We start from the raw sequence: 25444 nt of genomic DNA on the forward strand, positions 1-25444 counted from the left end.
GAGCCTTAGCTCACACCGAACACCAAGCTATAAAGGGCCCATAAATTACTAGTGTAAAACCATTCAAACGGAAAAACCAACGGTGTAATCTATATAAACAAACGAGAAACGAGAAACTTGAGGTGTATGATCTTATGTTTAGTTATGGTTCTTTTTTCTGAGACAAAATCTGTTTTATGTGTACTACTTACCGTTTCTCTTTGTTTGTTTATCGAAAAGCGTTATAAAGTCCATCCGAATTATTTGCCCATTTTTTACACTGCTCATTGCTGAAGGTCATGCGGTGACCTGTAATTGTTGACATCTCTGTCATTTGATCTTATTGGAAAACTGTCTCATTGGCAGCCATACCACATCTCATTATTTTTCTATTTATATTATTTTATACCAAATTATCTAACAAATATATAAGTGGTTGTTTTAATATTTGTATTGTTTCTGCATTATGACTTTTTCGGACAAATAATGACTGTATATGTTACATTTCTTTTCCCGTCATAATCTGTAAATATTAATATTACCCCGCATCTGTGATTTATGCAATGTACCCCAACGACATCTCGGAAAGAATTCCGCGCCAAATAGTGCTAGTTACCTTCTTTAACTAGCTGTAAGGGGAGAACGTTTTTCCTGTGTTTAAAGTATGTTTGAGTTTTGAAATGTGTGAAGTGATACTGTGTCATGAATGAATAAACCCTATCCTTCTTTCCAATAACCTTTATATCATTCAAATGAAGATCATATCAGCTCTCTGTATTGATTGAAATTTAATGTATAAAAATTATTGCTTGACCTTAAGCATCGCTGCTGCGAAAACTCATCATGATGCCAGGCAGTGGCGCTCGAAACAGAAACATATTTAGAAGGTTAAATCAATAAATGAAAAAAAAAACTTTGTCAATTTTAACCTTCATCAGGAACGCTCAAACCAAAACATTTGAAAGTCAAGCATGTATCAAGGAGGATGTATAAGACGTAAACACGTGAGAAGTCAAGCAGGTGTCAAGGAGGATGCATAAGACGTAAACACGTGAAAAGTCAAGCATGTGTTATTGAGAATGTATAAGACGTGAACACGTGAAAAGTCACTCATGTGTCAAGGAGGATGTATCAGACGTAAACACGTGAGAAATCAAGCATGTGCCAAGGTAGATGTATACGATGTAAACACATGGGAAGTCAAGCATGTGTCAAGGAGGATGTATTAGACATAAATACGTGAGAGGTCAAGAATGTGTCAAGGTGGATGTATAAGACGTAAACACGTGAAAAGTCAAGCATGTGTTAAGGAGCTTGTATTAGACGTAAACACGTGAGAAGTCAAGCATGTGTCAAGGAGGAAGTATCAGACGTAAACACATGAGAAGTCAAGCATGTGTCAAGGTAGATGTATACGATGTAAACACGTGGAAAGTCAAGCATGTGTCAAGAAGGAGGATGTATTAGACATAAACACGTGAGAGGTCAAGAATGTGTCAAGGTGGATGTATAAGACGTAAACACGTGAGAAGTCAAGCATGTGTCAAGAAGCATGTATTAGAGGTAAACAAGTGAGAAGTTAGGCATGTGTCATGGAGGATCTATAAGACATAAACACGTTAGAAGTCAATCATGTGTCAAGGGGATGTATTAGACGTAAACACGTGAGAGGTCAAGAATGTGTCAAGGTGGATGTATAAAACGTAAACACGTGAGAAGTCAAGCATCTGCCAAGGAGCATGTATTAGACGTAAACACGTGAGAAGTCAAGCATGTGTCAAGGAGGATGTATCAGACGTAAACACATGAGAAGTCAAGCATGTGTCAAAGTAGATGTATACGATGTAAACACGTGGGAAGTCAAGGAGGATGTATTAGACATAAACACGTGAGAGGTCAAGAATGTGTCAAGGTGGATGTATAAGACGTAAACACGTGAGAAGTCAAGCATGTGTCAAGGAGAATGTATTAGAGGTAAACAAGTGAGAAGTTAGGCATGTGTCATGGAGGATCTATAAGACGTAAACACGTGAGAAGTCAAGCATGTGTCAAGGGGATGTATTAGACGTAAACACGTCAAAGGTCAAGCATGTGTAAAGGAGGATGTATCAGACGTAAACACGTGAGATGTCAAGCATGTGTCAAGAAGGATCTATACGACGTAAACACGTGAAAAATCAAGCATGTGTCAAGGTGGGTGTATGAGACGTAAACACGTGAGAGGTCAAGAATGTGTCAAGGTGGATGTATAAAACGTAAACACGTGAGAAGTCAAGCATCTGTCAAGGAGCATGTATTAGACGTAAACACGTGAGAAGTCAAGCATGTGTCAAGGAGGATGTATCAGACGTAAACACATGAGAAGTCAAGCATGTGTCAAAGTAGATGTATACGATGTAAACACGTGGGAAGTCAAGCATGTGTCAAGGAGGATGTATTAGACATAAACACGTGAGAGGTCAAGAATGTGTCAAGGTGGATGTATAAGACGTAAACACGTGAAAAGTCAAGCATGTGTCAAGGATAATGTATTAGAGGTAAACAAGTGAGAAGTTAGGCATGTGTCATGGAGGATCTATAAGACGTAAACACGTGAGAAGTCAAGCATGTGTCAAGGGGATGTATTAGACTAAACACGTCAAAGGTCAAGCATGTGTAAAGGAGGGTGTATCAGACGTAAACACGTGAGATGTCAAGCATGTGTCAAGAAGGATCTATACGACGTAAACACGTGAAAAATCAAGCATGTGTCAAGGTGGGTGTATAAGACGTAAACATTTGAGAAGTCAAGCATGTGTCTAGAAAGATGTATTAGACGTAAGCACGTGAGAAATCAAGCATGTGTCATAAAGGATATATAAGACGTAAACACGTGAAAAGTCATCAAGCATGTGTCAAGGAGGATGTATTAGACGTAAACACGTGAGAAGCCAAGCATGTATCAAGGAGGATGTATTAGACGTAAATATGTGAGAATTCAAACATGTGTCAAAGAGGATATATTAGACGTAAACACGTGAAAAGTCAAGCATGTGTCAAGGAAGATGTATAAGACGTAAACATATGAGAAGCCAAGCATGTGTCAAGGAGGATGTATTAGACGTAAACACGTGAGAAGCCAAGCATGTATCAAGGAGGATGTATTAGACGTAAATATGTGAGAATTCAAACATGTGTCAAAGAGGATATATTAGACGTAAACACGTGAAAAGTCAAGCATGTGTCAAGGAAGATGTATGAGACGTAAACACGTGAGAGGTCAAGAATGTGTCAAGGTGGATGTATAAAACGTAAACACGTGAGAAGTCAAGCATCTGTCAAGGAGCATGTATTAGACGTAAACACGTGAGAAGTCAAGCATGTGTCAAGGAGGATGTATCAGACGTAAACACATGAGAAGTCAAGCATGTGTCAAAGTAGATGTATACGATGTAAACACGTGGGAAGTCAAGCATGTGTCAAGGAGGATGTATTAGACGTAAACACGTGAGAGGTCAAGAATGTGTCAAGGTGGATGTATAAGACGTAAACACGTGAAAAGTCAAGCATGTGTCAAGAAGGATCTATACGACGTAAACACGTGAAAAATCAAGCATGTGTCAAGGTGGGTGTATAAGACGTAAACATTTGAGAAGTCAAGCATGTGTCTAGAAAGATGTATTAGACGTTAGCACGTGAGAAATCAAGCATGTGTCATAAAGGATATATAAGACGTAAACACGTGAGAAGTCATCAAGCATGTGTCAAGGAGGATGTATTAGACGTAAACACGTGAGAAGCCAAGCATGTATCAAGGAGGATGTATTAGACGTAAATATGTGAGAATTCAAACATGTGTCAAAGAGGATATATTAGACGTAAACACGTGAAAAGTCAAGCATGTGTCAAGGAAGATGTATAAGACGTAAACATATGAGAAGCCAAGCATGTGTCAAGGAGGATGTATTAGACGTAAAGACGTGAGAAGTCAAGCATGTGTCAAGGTGGATGTATAAGACGTAAAGACGTGAGAAGTCAAGCATGTGTCAAAGGGGATGTATTAGACGTAAACATGTGAAAATTCAAGCATGTATCAAGGAGGATGTATTAGACGTAAACACGTGAGAAGTCAAGCATGTGTCAAGGAGGATGTATTAGACGTAGACACATGAGAAGTCAAGCATGTGTCAAGGAGGATGTATACGACGTAAACATTTGCGCAGTCAAGCATGTGTCAAGGAGGATGTATCAGACGTAACCTGGTTAGAAGCTATATGACTACAAAGGACAAAAAAACAGTCAAATTCATCCACGGTCAACTTTGCTAGAGGGGAAAAAATAAAAGCGTTGAGCAGCATTGAAAATACAAAATTAAATGAAATATTTTAAAAAATATTTGTAACATTTAAGGAACAGTAAGGAAGGTGATAGTAATATGATAAGAACGATGATTTGGCTCCGAAAATTGCAAAAATCATCAACTTATTTTATGTTTATGTTAATTTAAATATAAATGAACAGGTTATAACGATCTGAACATTTTACATCACTTGATATTACTATGAAGTCATAAGCATCTCAAAATTTACGTTTTGGTCAAAATATATATAAGCAGCAGCTTTACACAAAAATATATTGTACACCCCATCGTCATCTTTGTGAAATACATTTTGTAGCAAATATCTTTTTGGGTAAATCTATTACAGTTGCTCATATCAGATCATATCTTTATATAAAAGACAAACTTTCAAAACGAGATCGTTTTGGCAGATTTTTGCTGTTTTGCACAAAATGAAAGATTTTTGAAGCCATAAGGTAAATATGCAAGCCAAAAATAATACATGTAACACTGATGTTCGAAATAATAATGTCTTATCAACATTTGGAGGATGTTATTTGGTAGATCCATAAAACTTGATTTTAGATTTCAAGTGGCTACAAAGAGGTTTCATAACACCTACGCCATTACTGAAAAAGACGTATCAATGATATTTTATGCCAGCACAAAAGCACTGAATACTGAGCTAATTATGCCTCCGGGACGAAACACCGACTAGCATTAACATCGACTGTGATCACGTCGTTTCAAGTTAAATATATAGTTTATGGTCTTAACCAACAGACAAAGTTGCAGAGGGAAAAGTTTCATAAGTAGAGAACGGTTTTAAAAGTCTCTAAATACCGTATACATACAGATAATGGTTAAGGGAGACTACTCACGACATTGGCAGCAAGGTCAGGATGGTCTATCTGTAAACCATCATCCAATACTGCTATAACAATACCCTGCCCAGAGTATCCTGCCGTCCATGCTTCGTCCACTTTCAATGTTGGAGAAATATCACCATTCTGAAAATGTACCGACATAATTTGAAGAATTTGTACTATTTACCTATAAGTACGGTCTGATTATTCAACAGCCATTTTTAAACAACAATAAATGAAAAATCATAATTTTCTTTCTGTCTTTCTAGTTCGATACCATACAGAAAACTGTCAAATTCTTAAACTAATGACTCACTTTGTATCCGATAGAAAAGCACATGAAAGATTAATTAACAGCTTTATTTTATCAGTAAAAAAGAACAAACACGACTATCTTGATTTTTTTTACGACATTCAAATTTCACGGCGAAAACATATAAAATGTCAAACGTGTCGTTTTTAACGGTGACATCCCATCAGTCCGACAACCATTATTCCGACAGCCCATTACTCCGACAGCCCCTTATTCCGACAGCCCATTACTCCGACAGACCACTATTCCGATAACCCATTACTCCGACAGCCCATTATTCCGACAGTGCATTTTTCTTATGTGTATGGGTAAATTTTCTCTAAAAGACCAACTCCGTTCTCTATAATGTTTGTGTTTGTCCGTTTTGATTCCAATTATTCTTTCCATGCGGGATATTTGTCTCAGTATATTAGAGTTGTTACACATGTTTATTGCAACTGATCAGTCCTTACCTTCGTCCCTCTTTCTGTTACGTGTCTGGGTATTTTATTTGTCTTTATATTTCATTGTTTGTGTGTACACTGTCAGTCTGTGCTGTTTAAGTTCGCGTTTTTTTTTGTTTTTTTGTTGTTTTTTTTTTGTGTGTGTGTCTTGATCTACTTTCTTTCACTACATCTTCGGTTTCCCCCTTTCGCGTGTCAGGGGAGTGCGTTTCATCACTATTAACTACATAAATGAATATATCGGAGTTGGATAACGTTACCCGCCCTCTTTGATCGCAACACTTTCTACCTCTTGAATCACTCATCTGAGTATTTAAATTAATTTTGTCGCAGACTAATGTAGCGTCAGTCAACATGAGAAAAACAAAGAGACAAATACATACCCAGATCCTTAAAAATAAGATGACAATTAAGACGAAATATGTGCTCAGAAAAGATGAGCAATTTAATTATGAATACGGTATCATGTTCGGGAATGTGAATCCACGAAATACGGAGACAGTACAGATCACTTCCAACAGCGATCGATCAGACTTAGCCTGAGAGATGACACTCAATATATTTTTACCGCACCGCTGGTAAAATATCGCGTTGTGATTGGTTTAGCGCCGTCACGTGGTGACCCCCTATGGATCCGAAGGGGGTTAGTAAATTTCATAGGGGGTTCATGACGTCACGTCTACTGTTAATGGTGACGTCGTCTATTGATGTTGTTCTATTTCATTGTTTATTTTTCTATAAAACGCAGCAGGAAAAGTCCTGCGTGCGATAAATTCGTTTTACGGTTCACTACTGACCACCTCCGGCCTAATGGATTTTACTAAGCCTTTATGGATCCGTAGGGGATTAGTAGCGAACCATATACCTTATATTATTGCACCGCGGGTAAAATACTACGTTGTGATTGGTTTAACGCCGTCACGTGGTGACCCCCTATGAGACCGTAGGGGGTTCATGACGCGTTAATGGAGACGTCAATGTTGTTGCGTTTTTTTCTTTATTTTTCAACATAACGCAGCCGAAAAAGTCCAGCGTGCGATAAATTCGTTATACAGTTAACTACTGACACCCTACGGACCATAGAGGGTCTCACCCCCTATGAATTTTACTAACCCTCTATGGATCCGTAGGGGGTCAGTAGCGAACCATATAACTTATAGTAGGGATACCGATTTTATATCCCGAGCTTATTTTAAAATCTAGAAAAATATCAGTATTTTATAATGGTTGGTGGAGATGCAGGACTGATGATTTACAACAAAACTTATTACGAAAAACAAATATGACGGACATGACATTTCGGAAACTTCTATTTAAATATTCACTAGAACACATCCGCGAAATCGCGGGCATATACAGCTTGTTAAACTGTTGTAGGATGATTTTTTTTTAAAGATATTATGTCTGGAGAATTTCATATAAGGTATATAGCCCTTTCCTTTTTTTTTTCCAAAGTCCGTTATGTGTTTCCTTTCTTTTAAATTCAATTATATTTCGTGTTCCTGGCCTTATATCACAATTATTTTTCCCCTTTGCTACAATGCATTTTTTGGTAAAAGTCAATTTAAATTAAAAATTTGCACCGCTTAAAATAGAAATAAATGAAACTTCTTATAGACCATTATTATTCTAATAAAATGTGCTTCTAGGACAATCCATCAGTGCTTTTCCTTCTGAGAGCCCTATTAGCATGCCAATGGTAGGATTTGAATCTCGTATAAATGACTAAGGCTCATTTGAGGGGTGGTATAAGGGGCCCTAATCCCGAAATCCCGGGCTTAAAAACATGAAATCCCGAGGTGCGTATTTTAACGAAATTCATATCCCGACATCCCGAAAATAAAAATAAAATATTCCCGCTACCCGTTAAGATCAATCCCGAAATCCCGAGCTTAAAAACACCTGATCTCGACGTCCCGAATAAGTCCTGATTCCCTCTAATCTTTACCCTACTTTCATTTTGGCCAAATCACTACTTTCACTCTCAACAATTAATTTTTATGCCCCATTTATGGGAATTATATTTTCTAGTCTGTTCGTCCGTTCGTTCGTCCGTCGTTCTGTCAGGCTTCAGGTTAAAGTTTTCACTTTCAACAATAAATGTTTATGCCCCATTTATGGGAATTATGTTTTCTAGTCTGTTCGTCCGTCCGCCCGTCTGTCTGTCCCGCTTCAGGTTAAAGTTTTTGTCGAGGTAGTTTTTGATGAAGTTGAAGTCCGACCAACTCGAAACTTAGTAAATATGTTCCCTATGATATGATCTTTCTAATTTTAATGCCAAATTAGAGATTTTACCCCATTTCACGGTCCACTAAACATAGTAAATGATAGTGCCGATGTGGCATCCGTATACTATGGACACATTCTTGTTTCCAGATGTTTTACTTATTTCAAAATATATATGCAACTGGTATGACCCCTTAGATAGTAAATATTTTAGAAAAAAGTAGACAGAATACAGAGAGTCTCTGTATTTTATAGTAGTATAATCGTAGTTTACAGGTGGATCAACGCGAAAACATAATTGTCTCTAAGGAGGTATAATAGTTGTGATTCTTGCGATCTAAAAACCATGATATGGAGAACGCTCTGATTGGCTTATTTATTTTTCATTTTTGTAATTACATGGTGATACGGTCTGATTAGTCAGAGGCTGGACGTCAGGATCGGGTAAATCTGTTAACGGTATTTCATTGGTTATAAATACTATTCAATGGCTGCTTCGTGGTTCATTCCGGAATGATTCTGGGGAAATGAAGGCCATATTAACGTCTAATTGGCTATTATTGAGTGGTATGCATTATGTGTCAACGCGTCCGTATGTGCGGTAGGATAAAAAATCATGATAGTAGGTCATCGGTATAAATTATAATGACGTGTTCATTTGGTATGGTAAAGAGCTATAATGTTTATGAACAAAGCACTGTCAATTTAGTGTAATTAATCAAATCAATACAATTCTGTGATAACGAAATCATGTTATCTTGAAATTATGTTGCAATTTTGGTACGAGGCTGTATATCTATGTATCATTGATATTCTTTAAAAATATAACAGTTATACACACAATCTACACTTTAGACTGTGTATTAAAACGGTTGAATGATTGAGATACTTTAGTGTTAGATTTCTTCGTAAGCATAAATTTTAAATAGTAAATACACAAAACGTATGCTCTATGTATAAAAATAATAACCATTTATTTTTTATTGCTTGGACATATTGATAAGAAAATACTAAAATCACGGAATTTACCGAAGATGTCATTTCGTTTCCCGCGCTTTCGTCGCTTCATTGATTTCTGGTGTAAATAAACAAAACCAGAAAACAGCTGACTGATTAGAAGAATACAAAACTTACAAGGTGAGCAATATGGTTTCTTGTGTGCAAAGAAGCCTACACCAAGCATCACGATATAGTTATCGGCAAGGGTTACAGTGCACTATAGTGTCAGCTGTTGCAATTTTATTTTTTTTGACAATATGGGATAGTACGGAAGGCGTCCCAGAAAAAAAAATTAAAATAGCCTTGCCAGACGTCATAATTATTTGGACTAAATATGGGACAGCATCGTACATTTAGTCACTGAGACAAAATTATGACTATGAGTTACCAAGCTTGACAATGCATGGTGATAAAAAATCAAAGCTAAGTCTTCAGAAAAAATTTGAAAAAATGTCCTTAGGTGAACGTCTTTATATCAACATAGCTGGATACAGTTGTATATCTAACCCCTCTAGCTGGAAGTCCTCGACTATAGATGATATTATTATTGAAGGCAGCAATTTATACGATTGCATCTTATTTCCTTCAAACCCAAAATACTTGCAACACAACGAGGGTAGCGAGCTCCCAAAAGATGTTCGCATGTGGGGTAGACAGTTTGATGTATACTCGTACATGATGATTTATTCTTTTGAGTTGTCAGGGGCGGATTTAGAGGACAGCACAGGACCTCTAACCCCCCCCCCCCCGCCCCCTAATTGTCCCAGCTGACCTGAGAATCTGTCCCTCCTCAACCATTGACGTCATACAACAATTACTTTTCCATTGTGGCATCAGATATTTATTATTATAACATCAACATTTTACGTGGAAAAGTTTTGGTCCAAATAATTATGACGGCTGGCAAGACTATTTTAATTTTGTTCTGGAATCCCTTCCTACGATGAATCATGTCGCAAAAATCCCCCCAAAATTTTCTCTCAAAGTCCAGATGTAAAAAATGGCTTCAGTGTTTTGACGTCGTAGGAAGGTGTCCCAGAAAAATAATAAAATAGCCTTGCCAGACGTCAGTCCTAGGAAGGCGTCCCAGAAAAAAAATCAAATAGCCTTGCCAGACGTCATAATTATTTGGACTAGGAACATTTGTGATGTACAATTAGTATTGGCGGACATGTACATATTGTAGCAATAAGGTGTTTTCAAAGCACAATAATTTATAATAAATCAACTCAGATGGAATTTTCATCAGTGGATGGAAGCATACTGATAAGTCAAATTTCTTTATTTTTCACACAGCATCGGCAAAGAGTGATAACTATAAATCAGGAGATTAATCATTGTTTTAGAAGTCAAAAATTTTATATTTTACTTATTTGGGTAGAACTGTACATGTAACATAACATTTATTTTGTCATTATACCTGTACGCTCAGCATTCTTCATGAAAACTATCACACTGAATTTAAATCGTTTTAGGAAAGCACTATGTAAGCAAACATTTCAGGAGGCAAAGAGTCTTTAGGCTGACTGTAATAGTCTATATATTATCTGAAAAGCTTAGTTCTTGTCAACTTCCTTATTATTTCAAACATTTTAATTGATGTCTCCCCAATCTGGTGTATTTCTTTTCTCCCAAAATAACTCAATCTGAATAATCATAAGAATGGATGACAAATGCGACTATGCATGCTAGCTAAAGAAGGCAGAGGCATGATGATGAATTTATTGTGGAAGGAAGAGAAGCGACACACAGAATTAGGTCTTCTCGTTTAATAGCATAGATAAGGGAAAGTGATATCGAGTCACTCAGTGACTGTATATGACATATAAATATACATTCAACTCATTTTGACTGCTCAAATATATTGAGTGCAGTATAAAAGACAATAACAATTAGTAAAAAATCTCAGACAACTCTTGTCCCGCTTGTGTCTTTGTCAAATTGTCTAATTGTAAAAACTTAGTACATTATGTGTTTTGTGGCAACCTTGCTCACCCATTACATTAAGAATTAAGAATGCCAGAAACTCAAAAAATCGTATTGTACAGCTGATAAAGTTGAGGATGAGCGTCATTTTTCAATCAAATGCTCTCTTCATAATAATTTGAGGGAGGAACTCTTTCAGCATATTTCTAGCACAAGTCATAACTTTAAAACGTTAGAAAAATAGGATAAATCTTCGATGTTAACACTAGAAAACTTTACTATTATGGGAAGAACAAATGATGAGTATACTGTTAGTTCTTTTGAATTATGTAGTACATGTCTTGATACTGACTATTATTTGATATCAATGTGTTAGTTTTTTTTTTGTTTCTATTTTTTTTTGTTTTTGGCTCCGATTGTGACTGAGGCTTATGGTGCTATAAAGATAAAATTATATCATATTAGTATTGTAATGTCTTAATATTGATCCACTCATTAAACGGCCGTTTCGAAAAAGTGAGGGTATACAGTTTTACCTCTGTGTGTTCGTCAGTCAGTCCGTCAGTTCGTTCGACCGTCCCATTAATATTTTCGGTGCATCTTTTTCATGATCTGCATTACAAGGATTTCTGAAAGGTTTATTGAAGTCGGCTATATCGTGTGATGAGATTTCAGATTTATTACTCAACAACTTCCTGTTTACCGTAAACTTTTCACATGACAGTTGAAACTTTTTGGCATATTTTTCTCAGAAACTACAATACAATGATTTCTGAAATTTGGTTTCAAGGTTTATATAAGTCGCCTATATATACTGTGTGATGCTTTTTCAGATTCACAACTCAACAACTTCCTGTTTACCGAAATATTTGGGCGGGGGTATCTTCAGTAGCTCGCACCATCACTGGTTGATCTTGATTTATACGCTCTTTATAGACCCTTTAATTTGGAAAATGAAATATTCTTTTCTGTTCTATTCTATATATACAGATTTTGAATCGAGTATATAGAAAGTATTCGAACTACCTTAGACTTATGTTATGTGTACGGAGTTATTTCTTAAATTATGTTCTGACATATCTAAACGTAATAATACAGACAGACAATTTTTATTTTACCCTGATACTTGACTTGATAAGTTTCGGACTTATGGGTTGTCGGAGTATTGGGCTGTCGGAGCAATGGGTTGTCGAACTAATGGGTTGTCGGACTAATGGGCTGTCGGAATAATGGCGTGTAACCGTTTTTAACAACATCGACAATTGGTTATCAAAGGTACCAGGATTATAATGTTATACGCCAGACGCGCGTTTCGTCTACATAAGACTCACCAGTTACGCTCAGATCAAAATAGTTATGAAGCCGAACAAGTACAAAGTTAAAGAGCATTGAGGACCAAAAATTCCAAAACGTTGAGCCAAATACGGCCAATGTGATTATCCTTAGTTTTTCGAAATCTTGAAAGTTTTGTCAACAGGAAATTTATAAAAATGACCATATAATTAATATTCATGTCAACACTGAAGTACTGACTACTGGGCTGGTGATACCCTCCGGAACGACACTTTCACCAGCAGTGGCATCGACTCAGTGGTGCAAATAGTTATTAAAGGTACCAGGATTATAATTCAATACGCCAGACAAAATTGGAGAAACTGTAATTCGGAAACATTCCGGTTCATACGTTTATTATTTTTTAACGACTTAGATCCCCCTTTAGTATTTTTCAGTATACGGTTATGGATAGTAAACTGAACATTGCTAGAAAACACAAAAATATTGATGCCAACGTTAACAATGTTCGTAATGTAAAACACATTATACAAGGAATACGAAAAACAATTTGTAAAACAGTGCCTGTTGGTAAAACAAAGTGTATTAAGAAATAACCTGAGAGAATCTTATCCGAGTGGTTTAGATAGATTACATTCTATTTTTGTATCAAATAAATAAAATTGAGAAAGGAAATGGTGAATATGTCAAAGCGACAACCACCCGACCATAGAGCAAACAACAGCCGAAGGCAACCAATGGGTCTTCAATGTAGCGAGAATTCCCGCACCCGTAGGTGTCCTTCAGCTGGCCCCTAAAATATGCATAATAGTACAGTGATAATGGACGTCATACTAAACTCCGAATTATACACAAGAAACTAAAATTTAAAATCATACAAGACTAACAAAGGCCAGAGGCTCCTGACTTGGGACAGGCGCAAAATTGCGGCGGGGTTAAACATGTTTATGAGATCTCAACCCTCCCCCTATACCTCTAGCCAATGTAGAAAAGTAAAACAATAACAATACGCACATTAAAATTCAGTTCAAGAGAAGTCCGAGTCTGATGTCAAAAGATGTAACCAAAGAAAATAAATAAAATGACAATAATACATAAATAACAACAGACTACTAGCAGTTAACTGACATGCCAGCTCTAGACCTCAATTAAACTGATTGAAAGATTATGTCTTCATCATATGAATATCAGGTACAATCCCTCCCGTTAGGGGTTTAGTATCATACTATCATAAAATATATGAGAAGAACATAACCCGTGTCATGCCAACAACTGTTTTTTTAGAAATAAATGTGTTTAGTTCCGATGCAAAGACCCTATCAGTGAATCAATGTTAAAGCCAAAATATGCAATCGTTAATGACCTGACAACAGTATCGTAACTATACCCCCTTTTAATAAGTCTATTTAAAGGTTTTGTTAGTTTCTGAGGAGAATACTGACATTTTTGTGCTTTATAAAGAATATTTCCATAAAATTTTGGATGTGAAATACCTGAACGTATAAGATGTCTGCATGTTGAGTTATATTTACGAATTATTTCCTTATACCGGTGATAAAATTTAGTAAATGTTTTGACCAGTTTGTGATATCGAAAACCCTGGTGTAATAATTTTTCAGTAATACATAAATTTCTCTCGCTAAAATCTAATACATTGTTACATACACGAGCGAATCGTACAAGTTGAGATATATAAACACCATAAGATGGTGACAAGGGAACGTCACCATCTAAAAATGGATAATTAACAATAGGAAATGAAAAATCATCTCTTTTATCATAAATTTTTGTATTAAGCTTCCCGTTTATGATATAGATATCAAGATCGAGGAAAGGGCAGATTCTTAACCATTATCAAACTATATAACGTACCAAATGCCAAAGATTTGGCCATTCTGTGTCCATTGTTTTTGCTTTTCTGACATAAGCCTTTTCTTGTCTAACCCAGGAAATCTGAAATGGTATACCGTATATGATATAGCTAAACCTGAAATGGTATACCATACATAATATAGTTAAATCTGAAATGGTATACCATATATAATATAGTTACATCTGAAATAGTATACCATATATAATATAGTTACATCTGAAATGGTATACCATATAATATATTCAAATGATTTTAATGTAAACTTTTAATAAAGAGAAAAAACACGGGAAAGTAAACGCAGGTTTACAGGGTTACGTCAGATTATTTTTATTCAAACCATAAATACAAAGGAAGAAATGTGATGAAAGTACCATCATTGATGTCATATTGTCTAACTACACTACACTAGGTAAAGTTTGTCCACTTGTTCGCAAGAAACATTTTAAACAGTTTTAGTGAGAAAATTATGTAAAAATAGTATTTCATTTGTCAAGTCAACAACTTTTTGTTCGCTCGTTATTTTTAAGTGACTGTTCAATTTATATATGCTGATGTATGTGTCATGTGTTGATAATGAATAAATGTAGTCGTGCCGCTGTCGTATTGATAACAATTGAACAATTCTATTGCATAACTATGAATCGGGTTTACAATTCTTCATTAGGTTGTTTAGTTTCTGTTCATGTTTTTTCTGTTATTGTTTTTTCCTCTCAAATATCTAGAAAGGTCCTTATATACGATGCAGTTGAATAATAAGTATGCAGATGTGGTTGGTTGTTATAGTGTTATAATATGATATAAAAACAGTATGCATCATACACTGGTTAGTGGTTGGTCATTACAGTGTTATAAGAGGTTACAATCGATAATACAGATCATGAGCTGGTTGGTGGTTGGTCGTAACAGTGTTATAAGAGGTTAGAATACTTAAAATCGTGAAGTGGCTAGTGGTTGGTCGTAACAGTGTTATAAGATGTAAGGATATTAATACAAATAATCAACTGGTTGGTGGTTGGTCGTTACAGTGTTATAAGAGGTTAGGTAAATTAAAATCGTGAACTGGTTGGTAGTTGGTCGTTACAGTGTTATAAGAGGTTAGGATAATCAAAATCGTGAACTGGTTGGTAGTTGATCGTAACAGTGTTATAAGAGGTTAGGATACTTAAAATCATGAAGAGGCTGGTGGTTGGTCGTTACAGTGTTATAAGATGTAAGGATAATGCAAATCATGAAGAGGTTGGTAGTTGGTCGTTACAGTGTTATAAGAGGTTAGGATATATATAATTAAAATCGTGAACTGGTTGGTATTTGGTCGTAACAGTGTTATAAGAGGTTAGGATACTTAAAATCGTGAAGTGGCTGGTGGTTGGTCGTTACAGTATTATAAGATGTAAGGATAATACAAATTATGAACTGGTTGATAATTGGTCGTTACAGTGTTATAAGAGGTTAAGATATTAATACAAATCATGGACTGGTTGGTGGTTGGCCGTTACAGTGTTATAAGAGGTTAGGATAATTAAAATCGTGGACTGACTGGTGGTTGGTCGTTACAGTGTTAAAAGAGGTTAGGATACTTAAAATCGTGAAGTGGCTAGTGGTTGGTCGTTACAGTGTTGTAAGATGTTAGGATGTTAATACAAATCATGAACTGGTTGGTGGTTGGTCGTTACAGTATTATAAGAGGTTAGGATAACTAAAATAGTGAACTTGTTGGTGATTGGTCGATACAGTGCTATAAGATGTTAGGTTAATACAAATCATGAACTGGTTGGTGGTTGATCGTTACAGTGTTATAAGAGATTACAATAGATAATACAAATCATGAACTGTTTGCTGGTTGGTCGTTATAGTGTTATAAGATGTTACAATTCATAATACTGATCATACATTGGTTGGTGGTTGATTTTTACAGTGTTATCAGAGGTTTGGATAATTCAGATCATGAACTGGTTTGTGGTTGGTCGTGACAGTGTTGTAAGAGGTTAGGATAGATAATACAAATCATGAACTGGTTGGTGGTTGGTCGTTACAGTGCTATAAGAGGTAACATTAGATAATACAGATCTTGAACAGGTTGGTGGTTGGCCGTTATAGTGTTATAAGAGGTTACAATAGACAATACAAATCATGAACTGGTTGGTGGTTGGTCGTTACAGTGCTATAAGAGGTTACATTAGATAATACAGATCGTGAACTGGTCGTTGGTTGGTCATTACAGTGTTATAAGAGGTAACAATAGATAATACAGATCGTGAACTGGTTTGTAGTTGGTCGTTACAGTGTTATAAGAGGTTTGGATAATAAGATCATGAACTGGTCGGTGGTTGGTCGTTACAGTGGTATAAGAGGTTAGGATAGTAATAATCGTGAACTGGTTGGTGGTTGGTTGTAACAGTGTTATAAGTGGTTACAATAGATAATACAGATCGTGAACTGGTTGGTAGTTAGTCGTTACAATGTTATAAGATGTTAGGATAATAAAGATCGTGAACTGGCTGGTGGTTGGTCGTTACAGTGGTATAAGATGTTATAATAGATTATACAGATCATGAACTGGTTGATGATTGTTCTTTACAGTGTTATAAGAGTTTTTATAATAGATAATACTGATCATGAACTAGTCGGTGGTTGGTCGATACAGTGTCATAAGATGTTACAATAGATAATAAAGATCATGATATTGTTGATTGTTGGTTATTACAGTGTTATAAGAGGTTACAATAGATAAATCAGATCATGAACTGGTTGGTGGTTAGTCGTTACAGTGTTATAAGAGGTTACAATAGATAGTACAGAAAATGGTCACTGGTTGATCGGTACAGTGTTATAAGAGGTTAAAATAGATAATACAGATCCTAAACTGGTTGGTTATTGGTCGTTACAGTGTTATACGTGGTTTTGATAGTAATGATCGTGTACTTTGGTTGTTAGCCGTAACTGTGTTATAAGAGTTTACAATAGATAATCAAAGATCTCGAACTGCTTGGTAGTTGGTCGTTACAGTTTTAGAACAGGTAAGGATAATACAGATCGTGAACTTATTAGTGGTTGATCGTTACAGTGTTGTAAGAGGTTACAATAGATAAAACAGATCGTGAACTGCTTGGTGGTTGGTCGTAGCTGTGTTATAAGAGGTTCGAATAATTCAGATCATGAACTGGTTGGTGGTTGGTCGGTACAGTGTTATAAGTGGTTTTGATAGTAATGATCGTGTACTGGTTGGTTGTTAGCAGTTTGAACATCGGTATACTACTGTTGCCTTTATTTGATAATTCAGATTATGAACTGGTTGGTGGTTGGTTGTTACAGTGTTGTAAGAGGTTTGGAGAATAAAGATCATGAACTAGTTTGTGGTTGGTCAGTACAGTGTTATAAGAGGTTTTAATAATTCAGATCATGAACTGGTTGGTGGTTGGTCGATACAGTGTTATAACAGATTGAGATAATTAAAATCGTGGATTGGTTGGTGGTTGGTCGTTACTGTGTTATAACAGATTTAGATAATTCAAATCGTGGACTGGTTGTTAATTGGTCGTTACTGTGTTATAAGAGGTTTTGATAATTCAGATCATGAACTGGTTGGTCGTTACAGTGTTATCAGAGATAACAATAGATAAAACAGATCATGAACTGGTTGGTGGTTAGTCGTAACAGTGTTATAAGAGGTTTTGATAATTAGATCATGAACTGGTTGGTGGTTGGTTGTTACAGTGTTATAAGAGGTTTGGATCATAAAAATCATGAACTGGTTGATGGTTGGTCAGAACAGTGTTACAATAGATAACGAAAGATCCCGAACTGGTTGGAGGTTGGTGGTTAAAATTTTATAACAGGTTAGGATAATACAGGTCGTGAACTAATTGGTGATTGGTCGTAACAGTGTTGTAAGAGGTCACCTCAGACAATACAGATCGTGGACTGCTTGGTTGTTGGTTGTTACTGTGTTATAAGAGGTTTGAATAATTCAGATCATGAACTAGTTGGTGGTTGGTCGTTACTGTGTTATAACAGGTTTAACATTACTATAAGACGTGTCACGGTACTTTTCTATCCCAAATTCATGTATTTGGTTTTGATGTTATATTGGTTATTTTTATCGGATGTTGTCTAATGCTTAGTCCGTTGCTGTGTGTGTTACAACATTACTATAAGACGTGTCACGGTACTTTTCTATCCTAAATTCATGTATTTGGTTTTGATGTTATATTGGTTATTCTAATCGGATGTTGTCTAATGCTTAGTCCGTTGCTGTGTGTGTTACATTTTAATGTTGTGTCGTTGTTCTTCTCTAATATTTAATGTGTTTCCCTCAGTTTTAGTTTGTTACGCCGATTTTGTTTTTTGTCCTTGAAGTTATGAGTTTTAAACAGCGGTATACTACTGTTGCCTTTTTTTGGATAATTACAATCATGAACTGGTTGGTGGTTGGTCGCTACATTGTAATAAGATGTTTTGATCATTCGATTATGAACTGGTTGATGCTGGGTTGTTACAGTGTTGTAAGAGGTTTGGATACTAAAGTTCATGAACTGGTTGGTGGTTGGTCGGTACAGTGTTATAAGAGGTTTAGATTATTAAAATAGTAAACTGGTTTGTGGTTGGTCGTTACTTTGTTATAAGAGGTTTTGACAATTCAGATCTTGAACTGGTTGGTGGTTGGTCGTTACAGTGTTATAAGAAGTAACAATAGATAAAACAGATATGAACTGGTTGGTGGTTAGTCGTTACAGTGTTATAAGAGGTTTTGATAATTCAGATTATGAAATGGTTGGTGGTTGGTTGTTACAGTGTTGTAAGAGGTTTGGATACTGAAGATCATGAACTGGTTGGTGGTTGGTCGTTACAGTGTTATAAGAGGTTTAAATAATTAAAATCGTGGACTGGTTGGTGGTTGGTCGTTACTGTGTTATAAGAGGTTTTGATAATTCAGATCATGAACTTGTTGGTGGTTGGTCGTTTCAGTGTTATAAGAGGTAACAATAGATAAAACAGATCATGAACTGGTTGGTGGTTAGTCGTTACAGTGTTAGAAGAGGTTTTGATAATTCCGATTATAAACTGGTTAGTGGTTGGTTGTTACAGTGTTATAAGAGATTTGGATAATAAAGATCATGAACCGGTTGGTGGTTGGTCGATACAGTGTTATAAGATGTTCCAATAGATAACAAATATTATAAACTGATTGGTTGTTGGTGCCAAAATGTACTAAGATGTTTAAATAGATCAAACAGATCTTGAACTGGTTGGTAGTTGGGGTCGTTACAGTGTTATAAGAGTTTAGTATAATTAAGATCACTAACTGGTTGGTAGTTGGTCTTTTCTGTGTAATAGTACGTTATAATAGATTATTCAGATTATGAACTGGTTGATAGTTGGTCGTTACAGTGTTATACGAGGTAAGGATAGTAATGATCGTGAACTGGTTGGTGGTTGGTCGTTACTGTGTCATAAGAGATTTGGATAATAAAGATCATGAACTGGTTGGTGGTTGGTCAATATAGTGTTATATAAGAGGTTATAAATATAATACAGATTGTGAACTGATTGGTGGTTGGTCGTTTCTGTGTTATAAGAGGTTACAATAGATCATACAGATCGTAAACTGGTCGGTAGTTTGTCGATATAGTGTTATAAGAGGTTTGGATCATAAAGATCATGAACTGGTTGATGTTTGGTTATTACAGTGTTATAAGAGGTTTGAATAATTAAAAATCGTGAACTGGTTGGTGGTTGGTCGATTCATTGTGATAAGAAGATATAATAGATAATTAAGATCATGAACCGGTTGGTAGTTGGTCGATACAGTGTTATAAGATATTCCAACTGATAACAAATATCATAAACTGATTGGTTGTTGGTGCCAAAATGTACTAAGATGTTCAAATAGATAAAACAGATCATGAACTGGTTGGTAGTTGGGGTCGTTACAGTCTCATAAGAGTTTAGTATAATTAAGATCACTAACTGGTTGGTGGTTGGTCTTTTCTGTGTAATAGTACGTTATAATAGATAATACAGATCATGAACTAGTTGATAGTTGGTCGTTACAGTGTTATACGAGGTAAGGATAGTAATGATCGTGAACTGGTTGGTGGTTGGTCGTTACAGTGTTATAAGATGTTAGGATAACAAAAATCGTGAACTGGTTGGTGGTTGGTCTTAACTGTGTTATAAGAGGTTAGGATAGATAAATTCGTAAACTGGTTGGTGGTTGGTCTTAACTGTGTGATAATATGTGATATTAGATAATTCAGATCGTAAACTGGTTGGTGGTTGGTCATTACAGTGCTATAAGAGGTTAGGATAATAAAAATCGTTAACTGGTTGGTGGTTGGTCTTTACTGCGTGATTATATGTTATAATCGATAATACAGATCATGAACTGGTTGGTAGTTGGTCGTTACAGTGTTATAAGAGGTAAGGATAGTAATGATGGTGAACTGGTTGGTGGTTGATCGTTACAGTGTTATAAGAGGTAAGGATAGTAATGATCGTGAACTGGTTGGTGGTTGGTCGTTACAGTGTTATAAGAGGTTGGGATAATAATGATGGTGAACTGGTTGGTGGTTGGTGATTACAGTACTATAAGAGGTTAGGATAATAAAAATCGTTACCTGGTAGGTGGTTGGTCTTTACTGTGTGATAATATGTTATAATAGATAATTCAGATCGTGAACTGGCTGTTGGTTGGTCCTTACTGTGTTATAAGAGGTTATGATATTTAAATTCGTAAACTGGTTGGTGGTTGGTCTTAACTGTGTGATAATATGTTATAATTGACAATTCAATTCATGAACTGGTTGGTGGTTGGACGTTACAGTGCTATAAGAGGTTTGAATAATTAAAATCGTGAACTGGTTGGTGGTTGGTCGATTCAATGTTATAAGAGGATATAATAGATAATATTAATCATGAACCGGTTGTTGGTTGGTCGATACAGTGTTATAAGATGTTCCAGTAGATAACAAATGTCATAAACTGATTGGTTGTTGGCCGTAAAAATGTACTAAGATGTTGAAATAGATAAAACAGATCATGAACTGGTTGGTAGTTGGGGTCGTTACATTGTTATAAGAGTTTAGTATAATTAAGATCACTAAGTGGTTGGTGGTTGGTCTTTACTGTGTGATAATATGTTATAATAGATAATTCAGATCGTGAACTGGTTGTTGGTTGGTCCTTACTGTGTTATAAGAGGTTATGAAAACTAAATTCGTAAACTGGTTGATTGTTGGTCTTAACTGTGTTATAATATTCTATAATAGATAATTCAGATCGTGAACTGGTTGGTGGTTGGTTGTTACAGTGAAATAAGAGATTATGATAGTCATGATCTTGAGCTGGTTGGTGGATGGTCTTTACTGTGTGATAATATGTTATAATAGCTAATTCAGATAATGAACTGGTTGATGGTTGATCGTTACAATGTTTTAAGAGATTTTGATAATTCAGATTATGAACTGGTTGGTGGTTGGTTGTTACATTGCTATAAGATATTTGGATAATAAAGATCATGAACTGGTTGGTGGTTGGTCGATACAGTGTTACATAAGAGGTTATAAATATAATAAAGATTGTGAACTGGTTGGTAGTTGGTCATTACAGTGTTATAAGATGTTAGGATAATCAAAATTGTAAACTGGTTGATGGTTGGTCAGTACAGTGTTATAATAGGTTACAATAGATAATCAAAGATCCCGAACTGGTTGGTAGTTGGTGGTTAAATTTTTATAACAGGTTAGGATAATACAGGTCGTGAACTAATTGGTGATTGGTCGTAACAGTGTTATAACAGGCTACACCAGACAATACAGATCGTGGCCAGTTTGGTTGTTGGTCGTTACTGTGTTATAAGAGGTTTCAATAATTCAAATCATGAACTACTCGGTGGTTGGTCGTTACTGTGTTATAACAGGTTTGGATAATTACAATCATGAACTGGTTGGTGGTTGGTCTTTACAATGTTATAAGAGGTTTAGATTATTAAAATCGTGAAATGGTTGGTGGTTGATCGTTACTTTGTTATAAGAGGTTTTAATAATTCAGATCATGAACTGGTTGGTGATTAGTCGTTACAGTGTTATAAGGTGTAACAATAGATAAAAAAGATCATGAACTGGTTGGTAGTTAGACTTTACAATGTTATAAGAGGTTTTGATAATTCAGATTATGAACTGGTTGGTTGTTGGTTGTTACAGTGTTGTAAGAGGTTTGGATAATAAAGATCATGAACTGGTTGGTGGTTGTTCGGTACAGTGTTATAAAAGGTTTAGATAATTAAAATCGTGAACTGGTTGGTGGCTGGTCGTTACTGTGTTATAAGAGGTTTGATAATTCAGATCATGAACTGGTTGGTGGTTGGTCGTTTCAGTTTTAGAAGAGGTAACAATAGATAAAACAGATCATGAACTGGTTGGTGGTTAGTCGCTACAGTGTTATAGGAGGTTTTGATAATTCAGATTATGAACTGGTTGGTGGTTGGTTGTTACAGTGTCATAAGAGATTTGGATAATAAAGATCATGAACTGGTTGGTGGTTCGTCGATATAGTGTTATATAAGAGTTTATAAATATAATACAGATTGTGAACTGATTGGTGGTTGGTCGTTTCTGTTGTTATAAGAGGTTACAATAGATCATACAGATCGTGAACTGGTCGGTAGTTTGTCGATATATTGTAATAAGAGGTTTGGATCATAAAGATCATGAAATGGTTGGTGGTTGGTTGTTACAGTGTTATCAGAGGTAACAATAGATAAAACAAATCATGAACTGGTTGGTGGTTAGTCGTAACAGTGTTATAAGAGGTTTTGATAATTAGATCATGAACTGGTTGGTTGTTTGTTGTTACAGTGTTATAAGAGGTTTGGATCATAACAATCATGAACTGGTTGGTGGTTGGTCGTTACAGTATTATAAGAGGTTTGAATAACTAAAATCGTGAACTGGTTGGAGGTTGGTCTATTCAGTGTTATAAGAGGATATAATAGATAATTTAGATCATGAACTGGTTGGTGGTTGGTCGATACAGTGTTATAAGATGTTCCAATGGATAACAAATATCAATAACTGATTAGTTGTTGGTCTTAAAAATGTACTAAGATGTTCAAATAGATAAAACAGATCATGAACTGGTTGGTAGTTGGGGTCGTTACAGTGTTATAAGAGTTTAATATAATTGTTACGGCCAGAAATCGCCTTTAAATTGTAGCCAACAAAAGACACAAATCAATAATAAAATTGAACAATATTTATTATACAAAAATTTACAAGAAGTATTACACAAATATTACTGTCAACTTAACTGTCAAAATATGAGTCCAATCTTTTATCTTTATCTGTATCCGGATATCTTTCGGAATCATTTCTGAATATTACGGTCACAATCCAGTATGATATTGTTTGTAGAATAAAAGTGTCAATCCAAAGGCTATGAATATTAATGTCTATCGATGTCTAAGTCCAAATCCAAGAGTGAGAGTTTAGTGTCTGTATATATATATTTGTCATGGAAGATTCTAGAAACAGTCTATAATGGAACATCCTAGAAAATTACAACAGAAGTTTCTAGTAAAATGTAGAAGTTTATATAACGCATCTTTTATTAGGATAATTCTGGAAAGTTCCAATCATTCTGTAATTGTTCCAGTGATTTCTAAACTGCACAGTTTTAAGATTATTCTGTAAACAACTATCAGGCCACACAACACAAATCAGGCCAACATAAATAAATACAATAATTACAATATCATAACACCTCCCCCCTTAAAAGAAGTTTTTGTGTAACAAAAACTTATCATGAATAAAATGAACAAAAATACATAGTATATACAAAGTGTTTTAATAAGCTCTAGATAAAGCATCTGCTATTACATTATCCCTACCCTTGATATGTTTTACAATTACATCATATTCCTGTAACAATAAACTCCACCTTGTCAACCTCTGATTCTTGTTTCTCATTTTATGTATGAAGGTCAGAGGATTATGATCAGTACAAACAAGAATAGGATATACAGTGGGATTCAAATATACATCAAAATGTCGAAGTGCTGACAACATTGCAAAACACTCTTTTTCAATAGTTGAATAATTTTTCTGATGTTTATCTAATTTCTTGGAAAAATATGATATAGGTTTCTCAACATTATCATCTGTCTCTTGATATAAAACAGCTCCAATTCCTACATCGCTTGTATCAACGGCAAGTTTAAATTGTTTTTCAAAGTCTGGAGTAATCAGAACTGGACTATTAATTAAAAGTGATTTGCTATTTTCAAAAGCGTTTTTGACAATTTTCACTCCAGATAAATTTAGAATCTTTTCGTAAAAGATGAGTCAATGGTTGAACCACAGTAGCAAAATTTGAACAAAATTTTCTGTAAAATCCAATCATGCCTAAATATCTCATAAGTTGTTTTCTATTTGTAGGAGGAGGAAATTTGGAAATGGCTTCCACTTTAGCCATAATAGGTTTCACTTGACCTTGGCCAACTGTATGCCCTAAATAATCAACAGTGGCCTGACAAAATTCACTTTTACCAAGATTAATAGTCAAATTTGATTGTGACAATCTATCAAAAGTATCATACAAATGTGTTAAATGCTGTTCCCAGCTATCACTACATACAATTAGATCATCAATATAAGCATAACAACAGTTTAAATCTATTATAACATTATTGATCATTCTTTGAAATGTAGCTGGTGCACTTTTCATGCCAAATGGCATTACAGTATATTGAAATAAGCCATCTGGTGTAACAAAAGCTGATATTTCACGAGCTCTCTGTGTCAATGGAACTTGCCAATAACCTTTCAACAAATCAAATTTGCTCACAAATTTTGCTTGACCAATGTTGTCAATACAATCGTCTATCCTTGGAATCGGATAGGAATCAGATTTTGAGACTGAATTTACTTTTCTGAAATCAGTCACGAAACGAAAGGTTTTATCTGGTTTTGGCACAAGAAGACAAGGAGAGCTCCATTCACTGTTACTTGGCTCAATAATATCATTGTCAAGCATATATTTAATTTCTTTTTTCATAGCTTCAAGTTTGAGTGGATTGAGCCGGTAAGGATGTTGCCTAATTGGAGAAGCATCTCCTATATCAACATCATGACAAACAGCAGTGGTTTTGTTTGGCACATCTGGAAAAAGATTTTTAAAAGAAAATACCAAAGTTTTTATTTCTTCTCTACG

At 35.4% G+C, this 25444-nt stretch overlaps 1 protein-coding gene across 1 annotated transcript in view; it reads right to left on the minus strand.

Moving 5' to 3' along the window:
- Positions 1 to 25444, minus strand: part of LOC143069468 (furin-like) — a 122872-nt gene that overhangs the window by 56530 nt on the left and 40898 nt on the right. The window contains exons 3-4 of the mRNA XM_076244116.1: positions 14236 to 14316; positions 5179 to 5307 (exon numbers count right to left, since the gene is read on the minus strand). Of these exons, the coding sequence (XP_076100231.1) occupies positions 5179 to 5307; positions 14236 to 14316 (210 nt within the window). The remainder of the gene's footprint in view (positions 1 to 5178; positions 5308 to 14235; positions 14317 to 25444) is intronic.

Source organism: Mytilus galloprovincialis, chromosome 3 (assembly GCF_965363235.1).
Source record: "Mytilus galloprovincialis chromosome 3, xbMytGall1.hap1.1, whole genome shotgun sequence".
NCBI classification, from domain to species: domain Eukaryota; kingdom Metazoa; phylum Mollusca; class Bivalvia; order Mytilida; family Mytilidae; genus Mytilus; species Mytilus galloprovincialis.